This window comes from Medicago truncatula, chromosome 8 (genome assembly GCF_003473485.1).
Source record: "Medicago truncatula cultivar Jemalong A17 chromosome 8, MtrunA17r5.0-ANR, whole genome shotgun sequence".
NCBI classification, from domain to species: Eukaryota; Viridiplantae; Streptophyta; class Magnoliopsida; order Fabales; family Fabaceae; genus Medicago; species Medicago truncatula.
The window spans coordinates 11,514,915-11,528,053 of NC_053049.1; the positions used below are offsets into that span (position 1 = coordinate 11,514,915).

At 32.9% G+C, this 13,139-nt stretch overlaps 2 protein-coding genes across 2 annotated transcripts; both read right to left on the reverse strand.

Moving 5' to 3' along the window:
* Nucleotides 1-850: 850 nt before the first annotated feature.
* On the reverse strand, nt 851-7,368 carry LOC25500876 (BUD13 homolog). Its single transcript, XM_013589377.3, has 9 exons — nt 7,170-7,368; nt 6,232-6,464; nt 5,301-6,138; nt 4,421-4,485; nt 3,891-3,952; nt 2,535-2,638; nt 1,761-1,833; nt 1,482-1,662; nt 851-1,369 (listed from the first exon to the last, which is right to left on the reverse strand). Exons 2-9 carry the CDS (start codon nt 6,416-6,418, stop codon nt 1,284-1,286), a joined length of 1,596 nt encoding a protein of 531 aa, XP_013444831.2. The 5' UTR covers nt 6,419-6,464; nt 7,170-7,368; the 3' UTR covers nt 851-1,283.
* A 1,346-nt stretch (nt 7,369-8,714) lies between these two features.
* LOC25500877 (rop guanine nucleotide exchange factor 3) lies at nt 8,715-12,156 on the reverse strand. Its single transcript, XM_024772070.2, has 7 exons — nt 11,866-12,156; nt 11,542-11,658; nt 11,078-11,232; nt 10,844-10,918; nt 10,432-10,749; nt 9,147-9,491; nt 8,715-9,057 (listed from the first exon to the last, which is right to left on the reverse strand). The coding sequence occupies exons 1-7, from the start codon at nt 12,152-12,154 to the stop codon at nt 8,944-8,946; spliced, it is 1,413 nt and encodes a 470-aa protein (XP_024627838.1). The 5' UTR covers nt 12,155-12,156; the 3' UTR covers nt 8,715-8,943.
* Between the last annotated feature and the right edge of the window lie 983 nt (nt 12,157-13,139).

The window sequence follows — 13,139 nt, forward strand, 5'->3', positions numbered from 1 at the left end:
TGGTATGGAAAAAATTAGCCGTTGTTCTATTTATATGGTATATAGTTGATATCATTTTATCACTCTTGCATTGTTAAAAGTTTGTATAAATATTTATCATATAAAATCCTGCCCCTGCAAATCAAAATTGTTGGATCCGTCCCCAACTCTAAACTACAAAAACAATTAAATTAGTCAAAATTGCATGCTGCAACAACAAAAAAAACACCAATGCACTCTGAAAAACTGGTCTATATCTCATAAGTTTGGCTCATCCAATGCACTTTCAATATAAAACCTGCAGGATTTGAATAACAAAGACTAGTTATACACCAAGAAAAACTATTAGGGTGTTTGTTTTCAGGTTATAAAATTTATTCCTGGGAATATGAGGATGGGAATGCACTTTCCCATGTTTGGTAGAAGGTAAAAGAAAAATATACCTGGGAACAAATTATACCCATGAAAATTTTTAACCCATGATCTCCCTATTTTTATTCCCATGAAAAAGGAGTTGGAATGTTTTATTCCTAGGAATGACATTTGCCTTGCTACATGAAAACCCCACTACCACCATGTTTTTTCAACTGCCAATTAATTTCTATTTTTTTCTTTTACATGCTCTACATCAAGACATTGTTATAATGTATGTTATTATATGTAATTCATCTATTATTTCTTTATGTTCTTTTTGGTTTGTGCAAAAAAATATTTATGTGTCTATTCAAGTTTTCAACAATATTGTTCTATTATATCAATCAACTATATTCTATCAATCAACTATATGAAAACATAATTTTATTTCATGGTGTATTTTCAAATGCTTCAAGTTATAATGAAAATAAAATGTAGTAAAATAAATTCAAATTGATTTAGAAACAAGGTAGAGGTATTTTTGTAACTGTATCATGTTTTTTCTAGGAATATATATTCTAAACTAAACAACAATTAGCTATTTATGGGAACATTTTTTGAAAATATTCCTGAAAAATTAAAATACTAACCAAACACTTTTTTTTAAAATACCCAGGAATAAACTTCCCACTACTTTATTCCCAGGTAAGTTATTCCTGGGATTAATTTATGAATCCCTGAAACAAACGCCCCCATGGGTTATCAATTATCTAGTGTCTAGAATGATGAAACCAAGCCTTTCCCATTGCACAATCTTTTGCCATATTCAACATTAAATCCCTCAAGTTCATATTTCATTACAAACATGCCTCCCAATGTTGCTGGTTCCCTGAATACTTGGGAGATTTGCACGATCAACCACCCTTTGTATACTGTTATAATGTCAGTTTTCACATATCAGACACAGACCAAAGATAAGCCTCTTTGTCTTTAGCTTGTCTCTCATTAGTTCTCTTGAACAATGCCTTCTCGAACCCTACAAGCAAGGAAAGAGTTCAAGTCAATAATTTAGAACAGTTTTCCAATATTTTTGTAACAGATGTGATACAAAATCCAGGTACAAAAAATATGACTAATATGAAACTAACCATTACTACGATCAACACCATCCCAGTGTCGTCCTGGCCTAATCCCATACCGATTTGGAGCAGCTTCTAAACCTCTCTTCAACCAGCTATGATTTGGAATATCTTGAGGAATAACAAAACCAGATTCCCTCATTTTATCACTATCCCCCAAGTTTGGAAGAACAGGCTCTGGATATTTTTTCTGCGCGAATGATAATTGACACGAAAAAACATCAGTCATCAGAACAGATCAAAGTCATTCATCTTACGTGTCGAGCGATAAATGTTGTGTTGCATTACCTTTACTAGATGTGCCATAGGATCACCCCATCTCACCCTCTCCTTCATCAACTTGTCAAGTTCAGGATCGTCTCTAAAAAGAAGACAACAAAAGCAATATAAGAGATTGGGAGAAGGAAAAATAAACCTTTTTTCAATGACATCAACTCTCATGATAAACACCAACATCAGGACTTTGTTTTCCAAAGAGATTTTCAGTAACATACTAATCATTTCATAAATAAACTTTTATAACTACAACAGCAAACAACGCATATCAGGTTCAACAATAGACTTGGAAGAAAGCAATGGTAAGAACGTTTTACTCAAAAGTGGAGGTGAGGGCCCAGATAAAAGGGTGAAGTAACATTAGTACCAGTGCAAAATGTGATAGACTTAATACTTCTGAACAAATATAATAGCTATTAAGACTATCACAAATCAATCATCACTCTCAAGTCAACAAAGTGGATTAAAGCTTTAATGTGAAAGGCTGCTAAATGCTAATAGAGAAATTATAAGAAAATTGATTGACTACTTTCTTATAGCAAGTAAAGACTGCCATTCATTTAAAAATCAAATCCAAACCAATTCACACAGATCAGAACCTAGGTGTCAAAATTTACCAAGTGCAAATTGGTTGTCTACATCAAGCTCTATAGTATGTTTAAACAAAGCCAAAAGAGGAGTTCTGGAGATTAAATACATGACACTTAATAAGAAAGTAAAAGGTTACTGCAGTAATAAGATAGCAAATTTAAGACAGTCCACAACACTACTTTTTTTTCTGTATACCTGGTCCGCGCAAAAGGCTTTTCCTTCTCAACTTCTAGTTCCTTTAGCTTAGCCTCAGCTTCCCGCTTTTGAGCAAGGCCCTTGCCCCATTCTATTTTAATCTCCTGAAAGTTAAGAAGATAGCCAATAACTCAACTTGCCATTTTCCTTAGGAAAACATGAATAACATCAACTTTAAAACATCGATACAAAAAAATTTCATACTTCAGTTACAGCATAGGAACAAAATGACTAAATAAATATAGATGTTTTTTTGTTTTCTAGATGTAATATAGGTAGAAAAATATATGTTCACAAGGCATTAATAAAATTATCTTTCAGCTAACATATGCATACATGGAACACATAACTTACACTATATTCTGTATGGAAATAATTATATAATTTTCAATCTACGACTGATACCTACTGTCTTGAATATCATTTGATTGATGAACAACTACACATGAAAAGAAAGAATCAAGAATTAAACCATTAGAGAGAAAGTTGGGACACCTTAGAAAAGATGGTAGTCTCATGTTAGGTGATTTGGAGATGCATGCAGAAGACATGCAGAAGAACTTGTATGAAGCGAGAGACCAAATGAAAGATAATCTAATAGATAAAAATAGAGGGAGACTAAAAACTAACAAAAGGACAAACCATTAAATAAGATTTAGTAGTCTTTCATCAAATTTGATTCACAACAAGATATTTATTTGATCCATGTAATTGACTCCACATGGTGGGAAAAAGGCTTTGGTTATTGATGTTGGAGCAAGAAAATAAACCTCCTAATATGTACTTCTTTAACATTCAAAGTAACCCACAAAAATCATCTAGGAAATCACTCTTGATAGAGATAACATATGCAGAATAGTGTATGACTAATTCAATCTTAACATCATACTTTAATTTGCAGATAGTCCTTAAGAAACACCTCAGTATGTTAACATATACAAATCAAGAAAGAATGTTTTAAATCACCCATATAACATAAACGCAAATTGGATCCTAAAAAATAATATAGACTTAAATACAATTTTGGTCCCTCTAATTCTAGCTTTGAGCGATTTCGATCTTCTAGTTTTTGGAGCAATTTTAGTTCCTCGCATTCTACAAAGTTCTTTCAATTTTAGCAACTTCTTACATTTAAACTTAGATATTATTTTATATCTCAAACCTATCATCTAGTGCTAAAAATTTCAATTAAAAAAAATGAGACTTTTAAGATATTTAAGTGAACAAAATATTGATGAAGTGACCATATTTGATAAAATTTAAAATAGAGGGACTAAAATCACTCAAAATAACTAAAGGGAAGCTACATCCAGATATGAAACACAGCGGTACATAAATATGCAGTAAACAAAATACCTTGGGCTTTTCGTCTACTTTCTGTTTTGACTTTACATATTCCTCTTTGGTAATGCGTCCTCCTGCAAAATTCAGCTTGATTTAATAACTCGTGTTATCAAAAAATGATATTGACCCAAAGAAAAAGTGTGTTTGTATTTTTACTGAAAAAAATCAAGTTACAGAATTATGTCTGCCTATAATGTCAAAGCTAAGCTCCTCGTAGAGATGGTGTACTCTCTGCCCTAAGTGAAAATCTGCACAATGCCAAAATGTATAACGGAATCCCTTACCTCAGTCCCTGCACATGTATTCCCTCCACTTAGCAATAACTTACTAGACAACTACGCCATTTCTCTTTTTATTTTCCTTTCTTAACCCTCCTATACTGACCGACACTAAACTTCAGGTCTTCCTCTCAGCTCATTGATTCCTTGCCCCCGGCCTTCCTCTCAGCTCATTGGTTCCTTGCCCCCGGTCTTTCTCTCAAGATACCCAAATCCAATAGATTGGACAGAAACATAAACTAAAAATTGACATCAACACTTTACCTTTGTTATCACGATATACAGGTTCAGCTCCACGCCCACTGATGACAGGGTCCATCTGTTTAAGTCTGCATTAAGGAACAGATAATAATCAGAACAATTTCCTGGGCATATTAATGACATAGATAAAGCTATTCTGGGTCCTCTACTTATCTTCAGGTTTAGAAGAATTAGCTCTTGACATATATATTTTTACTGGCTTTTTATCTCTTCATCAATGAATTTCATTGATAAATGTAAGAAAAAGCTTAAGGATTAATACATACCACAATAAACCAGTTATAAACAACTATCAAGAAGAGGAATCAAGCATTATACATGAATTAAAATTTTGGAGATGTGATTGCCTTAGTTGTGCCTCTTTTCTTTGCTTTCAATAATTAATAACTCTTTCAAAAATTAAACAAGCTAATCTAAATGTTGCTCCAGTTGATATCCCTCATAACTACTAGTCTATACACTATACCTTTTGCATGCTTATTGTTTTCAATTTAGCAATCCCTAAAACTAAGGAATTAAATTGTTTATGCTGCAGATTGTATTTATAAACTGATAACCCACAAGACTTAGCAAGGATTACTCTCAAGTCATTCACAGTTTCACACCAGAAAAATTCTTATTTAAGCGTAACCATAATCAACAAACAGTTAACAGCCTTTGTTGCTGAACTTTGTGGTGTGACTTTTTTGAAATGTCTACAGCAGATAGAAACTAACTCAATATTCCATACTACCATTGCCACAAAAAACATGCTTGCATCGGAACTAAACAAGTAAACAAAATAGAATCACAACATTATGGCATTAAGCATGAATATTAACGAGAATTCATCTAATACATAAGAATATGTGCTTGGAAAAAAATCATATAATTGAACAATTACCTCAACAAATCATCCTTCCTTTTTCTGTCGATCTCTTCTCTCATATCCTTACCAGAAATTAAACCTGTTTTTCTTTCATTAACAGATGCTGGAATGGATAACTCCTTTGGATTCTTCCTTGGTGGAGAGAGGTCACTGTCCAAAGATTGATGCGAAACAGCTTTCACCGAACGATGAGAAACATCAGATAAACTCGACCTTGCCACACTATGCTGGCGTCTCCTCGGTGGTGAAAGGTCAGATGACACTTGTCCATGTAAAGTATCTTGAGAGGGGGAATCACGACGACCACGTCTAGGTGGAGAAAGATCTTCCAAATCAGAAGTTTCATATTTTTTTCTCCCATTGGATCCAGATGTTTGATGACTACGACGGCGAGGAGGGGAAATATCTGGACTCGAATTACTAACATGTTTCCGTCGAGGAGGTGACATATCACTATCTTCAAACTTTGATCTAGATGACCTTGGTTCACGAGCTACATCTGTAACACTCTGATCTCTGTGTTTACGAGGAGGAGATAAATCAGAATTCCCTCCACCAGAATGTTGTGAGTCCTGTTCAGGTGATGGAGTGTCATAGCGTTTCAACTGCCGGCACGAAGGGGATAAATCAGCACCCGTTCTATTAGAAGTTGATGGATTCACTTCAGGTTCTGGTGAAGGAGTGTCATTTCGAACCCTCTGTTTACGGGGTGGAGATGTATCATTATTTGAAAGTGGAACCCAACCACTTCCATCCTCGGATATATCATGATAAGCACGTCTAGCCTTCAGCTGCTCAAGCCTCTTCATACGCTTTACTTCAATGTCTTCATCAACTATCGGCTTCTCCTCATCTAATAAAATAAGGTTATTGTGAATTAACAGCATACTACAGGAAACCAAATATAGTTAATTGAATAATACAGAAACCAAAGAAGGTATTTTACCTGACGATTTGTCATCGTTTTCTTCTCCAAGATCTACAGGTTTCTGCCAGGTTGGATCTTCGTCTACAACTAACAAGCCAGTTGGTTGTGGTTGAGTTTTCCTCTTCTTTTTCTTCTTGTTTTTCTTGTCATCATCAGGGTTGCTCACATATTTTTTTAGATAATCCTTTAATGAGTTAGATCCCATTGTTTAAGCCACCAATGTCTACACTTCAACCTTAGTTACTACTCACCTACCATAATGTTAATCTCTATTAGGTGATGCTTAATGAATAGAAACGTTCTATGTAACATTCAAATCAAACAAACAAATGAATGAGTTCAAATTGACAAATATATCAGAATACTTTACGAAGAGCTTTTTTTTTATAGCTTATTCGGGTTTATCCTATGGCATAAGCACTTGCATAAGTGATTTTAGCGCGTAATCACGGTGGTTAGGGTTGAATTAAATAAAATAAAGAAGAATTTTGAGAAGAAAAAGCTACCTTAATCTTGTTGAACGTGAACGGTGTCTGCAAAACCCTTAATTTTGACTATATATAATGAAGAATGATTTAAATTGACATACTGTTTATGCATAATATGAAACAACACAATCCCACTACAAATCTACAATGAATTATTCAAACATTTTCCTTTACAAAGCATTTAGTCTGTTAAGTGTCAAAGTTTAAACTCTAAAACAAAGAATACCAGACCATCTCCATACCACAAAACAAGACATAACTAGGTTTAACAACAGATGGAAAACTCATGGCAATCAACTAAACTCATGGAAATTACATTCAATTAAAGAACAACGGATGGAATTGGAAACCAGTGGCAATCAACTAAGTTGCCAAAGATGGAAAAATCATGGCAATCAATAAAGAACATGTAATCATCATATCAGAATCATAATTAATTGAAGGAAATTACATTCAATTTCACATTACCTTACAAATTACAACAATTAGGGTTTTCTGTGGAGAGAGATGAAGATAGCTGAGGAGGAGGATGCGATGGTAAACCGATGATGGATGGAGGGAGAGTGGTCGCAGTCGCAGCTCGCCGGCGGTGGTGTGGTTCGGTCCGGTCGATTTGCTTGTGGTGGGAGAAGAAGAAACAGAACGTGTTCTCAGATGAAAGAGAGAGGGAAAGAGGATATGAAAATATTAATATTAACCAGGGGTATTATAGTCATTTCCAGCATAGGATGGGGATTCATACTTTTATCCTTTTTATTTAATATATATAGATATTTTGGTTTCTTAAAAAAATAATAATAATAATTTCCCCTTCACCAATTTTTCTTTTAAAGTAAAGAACGATATAATTATAATTAAAAGAGTTTGATTTAATAATAAAATTGGAAAGAAAAACCACACCAAAATTTGATATTTCCTTTGTATATGATATAGATAAAATAATAATAATACCTCAAAAAAAAATGAAAATAACAAAACACGTGACAATTTGTAAAAAAAATACTTAAATATGAGATAAATATTTGTTGATAATATACATAAAAAAAATATTATTCATAAATATTTTATCAATGGTAAATAAATAAAATATTGAAAAAATTAGTTGTTGATGCATAAAAAACTCAAATCTTCATCTTAATTTTTCACAATAGCGGGCTTCTTCAATGCTTGACATTTTCTTTTTCTGACAAAAGGGTGGTATGCTTTTTTAAAAAAATCTCTTTCTTTTGCAAAATTGTTTAATGTTTATGAATAAAGAAAGAAAAAAATTAAGAAAAAATTCCTCAAAAAATAATTTAAACAAAATATTTGTGAAATGAAAGAGCGAAAGATTAAAAATTGTTTGAATAAAAATTTAAAATTCACAACTTCCTGTTATTTTTTGTATACTTATTGAGTATGCACTTAATTTTTAAGTTAAACTTCTGGTCTTTAGGAATAAGGGATCCTTCCGAAGTTCGATCGGAAGGTAAATAAAACCTGATCAATAATTGTTCCATTTTGAAATTGAACTCGGATTTTTCCAAACTATTCGATCTTTGGTGGAGTTCGTTAATCACTTGAGTCAAGTCACTTTGTTATGTATGTCCTTAACTTTATTAAGATAAATGTTGCATGATAGAAATATGAAAATAAGAAAATCATTCAATATTTTTATAATATTAAAAATCATAGAGGTCATAATATCACGTATATTTATACTTAAAAAATGAATACTCCAAATTTCTAAATCGGTTGCCCCGACTTCTTGAAATTCTTGAATCTGTCTATTTGAACGAGTGAGTGAAAAAAATAAAAACTCTTCCGGTTAACTCATAGAGTCATGGTTGACTACAAAGTTCAAAGAGATAGTTACAAATCATTTACTAAAGGGATCTTCACGCTTTCAACTCAAGTTGAACAAGGACATGGACCCAACTCTTTACCATCTCAACCAACATTCATCAACAATCGTCATGCCTATAGTACAATGGTCAATTAAAAAATAGCAGACTCATTTAAAACAATTGGCTATGATAGAAAATTAGGTATACTCTCAATATACAATTACACTCACAATATTTTTTTGTTTTTATTTTGAAATAGAAGATTATAAAAATTATTCTTCAACAAGTGAAAGTGAAAACTTTCTTATGCAATACCACTGAGAAATGTAGTCATTTTTACCTATCTAAGTTATCCTAAAGTTATGGCTTACAAAAAGAAAGTGTTGAATAGAAGAACACTATGGTTTCTATACATTTTAGTTCCTCATAGATTTATCTGCACAAAGAACATCTTCAATCCAAGCAACAATGTTGAATGCTAAGCCTTCTAATACTCTTGAGTAGCTTTCTAGTACTGCTTTCCCTACATCCTGCAAAACACAATTTCATGAGCTCACAATCCTGTTATATGTTGCATAATGCATATGATAAGAATATATACATAGCCAGCTAAAAATACCTGGTTGTATTGAATCTTGCATGTGTCCAAGGAGGTTTGTGAAAGTTCAGGATATCTTTGTTTCAAGAAAAACAATAAAGTCTCAGCTCTCTCAGCTAAGAGATAGTTTTTATCACTATGGTCAGTTTCAGCCATGAGTTCCTTTACTTTGTTCCATGATGATTTTGAATGGCTTAGGCAAGATTTACGTCTCCATGTATACATCGAAGATTCAACTCTATCTGCTAGTTCAAGTGCTTCATGTTCAGTTCTTATTTTGAGACAGTCAAGAAGGTTGCCTGGTGAGAACTTGTCTCCAGAATGCATATACCGATAAATTGTGTCTCCTAGACTTGATCTTCCACTCTAAAAGAAATTTATGTTTCAAAAGAGAAAAAGTCAGAAAGGGAAAATTTGTTCATTTTGACAAAACACATGAGTGATAGAACATCAATCTTGGTTCAAAAGAAAACAAACACGAAAAAATGCAGACAAAGAACACGAGATTTGATCACAAAGTTCAACCAACAGTGCCTACGTTTCTTACTGTAGAGTGAACGCAGTGCCTTTCTACTATTCAAGTTTAGGATTACAGATTACAACTTATGTTTGAGTACTAAGGCATAGCTTACAAGAATACCTTTTTACCATAGTGAACTGAGAGACCTGTCCACTTATCAGTAAACTATGAGTCATACCTACCAATGTGAATACATACTAAATGCTTTGCATGAAACTGAATTTTGAATACGAGTGTTGACTACATCATCCTTAGATTTTTGTAATTGTTTTGAAAGCGATAATCATAAGACTGATAGATCTCATACAATTTTCCCTACTAGTACCATATATGAAATTTTTCTAAAAGACTCAAATGATTAAATCAGCGTTTTGGTCCTTGAAATTGTAAGGGTTGAGCAGTTTGGTACTTCAAAATTACAAAATAGCAGATTAGTCCATTAAGTTAAAGAACACCAATCAATTTAGCCCCTGTAAACATCCATCAAAACCAACGAAAGATCTATATATTGACTAGACTAGAGTAGAGTATCTTGCTGCATCAATACAAGCATAGAACCTTTAAAATCGTGAGAAATTACTAAATTGACAGACATTGTTCAACTTAAGGAACTAAATTTCTATTTTGTAAATTTGAGGGTCTAAATAGACCGGCGATATAATTTCAAGGACTAAAATGCTGATTTACTCGTTACATATTGGCTTTAATAAAAAGCTTATGAAATTAAGACACAACTTAGGAAATAACAAAAGTCTTAAGCAAATGGATGACCAAATGAGGACTAACCTTTGGAAGATTTGCCATGTATGTTTCTGGAATGTCCATCTCTGCAAGAACACTGCTATTTATTGCCATAGCTGCTTTATGAATTTGATTAGCACAATCTCTTTTCTCAATCAAATGCTTCCTTGACTTATCAGAGAGGCCACCAGTGTGAACACAAGGAACTGGCAACCACCATTTCTCATCTTTTCTTTGAGCAATAATTCGAAACGAGCCTGCCTTCGAACCTGCATTCGAATGTGAACTACGGTTCGAATTCCCTGACATGCTCCCTTGTTCTGCATACCAAAATTCAGTATCCTGGAAACTATCAAAGATTTCCTGTAAAAGAAGCATTCTTGCGTTGTAAGGAACATAGCCTTTGTGGATGAAAACAATGTTGTCAAATTTAAAAAGCATTTGAATTTTATCTTACTATAAGCATCGTGTCAAGCTTCTGTAGAGCTGGAAGGTTTATATAAATATCTGCCCTTGGTCTACTTGTCATCATCTGAAAGATATCATCAGATATTATATACGACACATTATGAGATATTAGTATAAAGTATTGTTAAATAGCGGCTATATCAGTGTAACTTAGCACCGGTATTTAAAAAGATCGCTATTTAAAATACACACTAAGCCTAATTAAGGTGTAGCAATAGTTTACCTCCACAATTGTACCATCATCCAAGTATTGTGCAGTTGGTGCAAATTCTACTATGTAATCACACACAGACATAAGACAATTCATTTCTCTTTTCCACATAGCTTTCTTCTCAGGCTTTAGAGGCTCCAACTTCAAATTTTGTCCAAATACAGTTGCTGCAAATTCCCAAACCAAAATATTAAATAAACAAACAAATATATTACGTAAACAATCATGTTGGTCATTGAATATGTGAGGCGTTGTCGCTATAGTCTCTGAATGTGTTGAAATTACATAAAATTTCCAAATGTCTTTTGTTAGTATTTTTATGGACCAAATTGACCAATGAAAGATGCATTCGAGGACCAAACTAACTTACGAAAGACTATTGTAACAGCGTCTCACACATATAAGAATCAAAATGAATGTTTACTCAATAAATATTACCAAACTACTTCATTGCTTTGTTATTATTAAAAAATTACCATAGAGATTGGTAATTGAATTTGATATTGTAACTGCAGTGCAAACACCTTTACCACCTCCAGACATATCTTCCCCCAAAAGAAGCTTAGAAAATCTTTCCTTCATCATTTCAAGCTCTGCAAAAATCCATAAAGTTAATATAAGTTTTGTTTGGATTGACTTATTTGAACCGACATTGACACTCATGAGACTATTTGTTACAGAAATAGCTTATACATTAGCACTTATATGATAAAAGCTTATGCTATAAGCACTTAATTCTTATACGATTGTACTTATTCACACAGCGAAATCGCACAAAAAAAACTAGACATTTAACAAACCTGACTCCAAGAGATCAAGATCATCAGATTTCTCACCCAATGAATGCTTTCTCTGCTTCATTCCTAACCTTGAAAGAGCAGCTCCATGTTTCACATTCATCCATGGTGAAGGTGAAGGGTCACTAGCATAGCTATTATCATCAATAGTCTCAGACAAGTTTGATACTTCAGAGTTACTCCGACAATACGCGAAAGAATCACCACTGAATGGAGAGTACTCAGGAGTTTCACTGATTGAATGATCATTTTGATCAGAAGAAGTTGAGTCAAAATTTGATGAATTGTCCATTTTAATTCAATAATAATAATCTATGCTCAATTTATTCAACACCTGCATATATAATCACTGAAGTTGAGTTATAAGTTGTAAACAAAACAATGATCTTATAAACACAATAAAAAGATAGATCAAAAGGAAAAGCTGAAAACTTGAATATGTAACAAAAAAGCAAAAGCTGTCAAAGAATGTTTCCTGTTATTGAAACTCAAAATAATTCACTGAAAAGTGTTGTGAAAAAAATGCATTATTTGAGAACTTTCTAAGACTAAAAAAAAAAAAACAGTTAATTTCTAAAACTTCAAATATACAACGGTTAGAAAAAACAGAAAAGAAACAGAAAAAGCAACGGTCTCTATAATATGTAACCTTTTTATTTGTCTGGTTTGAATTTGAAACTGTTACTTTAGCTAAACATCATTTGAAACTGTTCCCTCCTTAGCTTTTGTGCCTTTATTCATGCCAAAAGAAAAAGAAAGAAGAGATTCTTTTGAATAAAACAAGAAGAAAGAAGAGATAAAAAGAGAAAATAAAAAACTTTGTTTGGAGAAAATCAAAATGCAGAAGATAGTTGAATTAGACATGCAAGGTGTGTTCTATATTGAAATGGTGTTTGAGATGCATATACATACATGATTGTCAAACATATGTATAATTAAATGGAAAAAAAATTAACAATGATTCTTTAAATATAAATTTCCATAGAAAACATAGGTTGGCCCAGTTTTTTTTTTTTTTTTAATAAAGGCTTAAATAGGTTTTTCGTCCCTGCAAATATAGGTCATTTGAATTTTCGTCCTTGAAGTTACTAATCCTTTCAATCTGCCCCTGCAAATATTAATCATTTGACTTTTGGCCCTAATTACATCTGATTAGTAACTTCAGCGACGAAAATTCAAATGACCTATATTTGCAGGGATGAAAGACCTATTTAAGCAAACCACATCGCCCAATCATCACTTGCCACATGGGCACCACGTCGCTAATGACAGTCCAC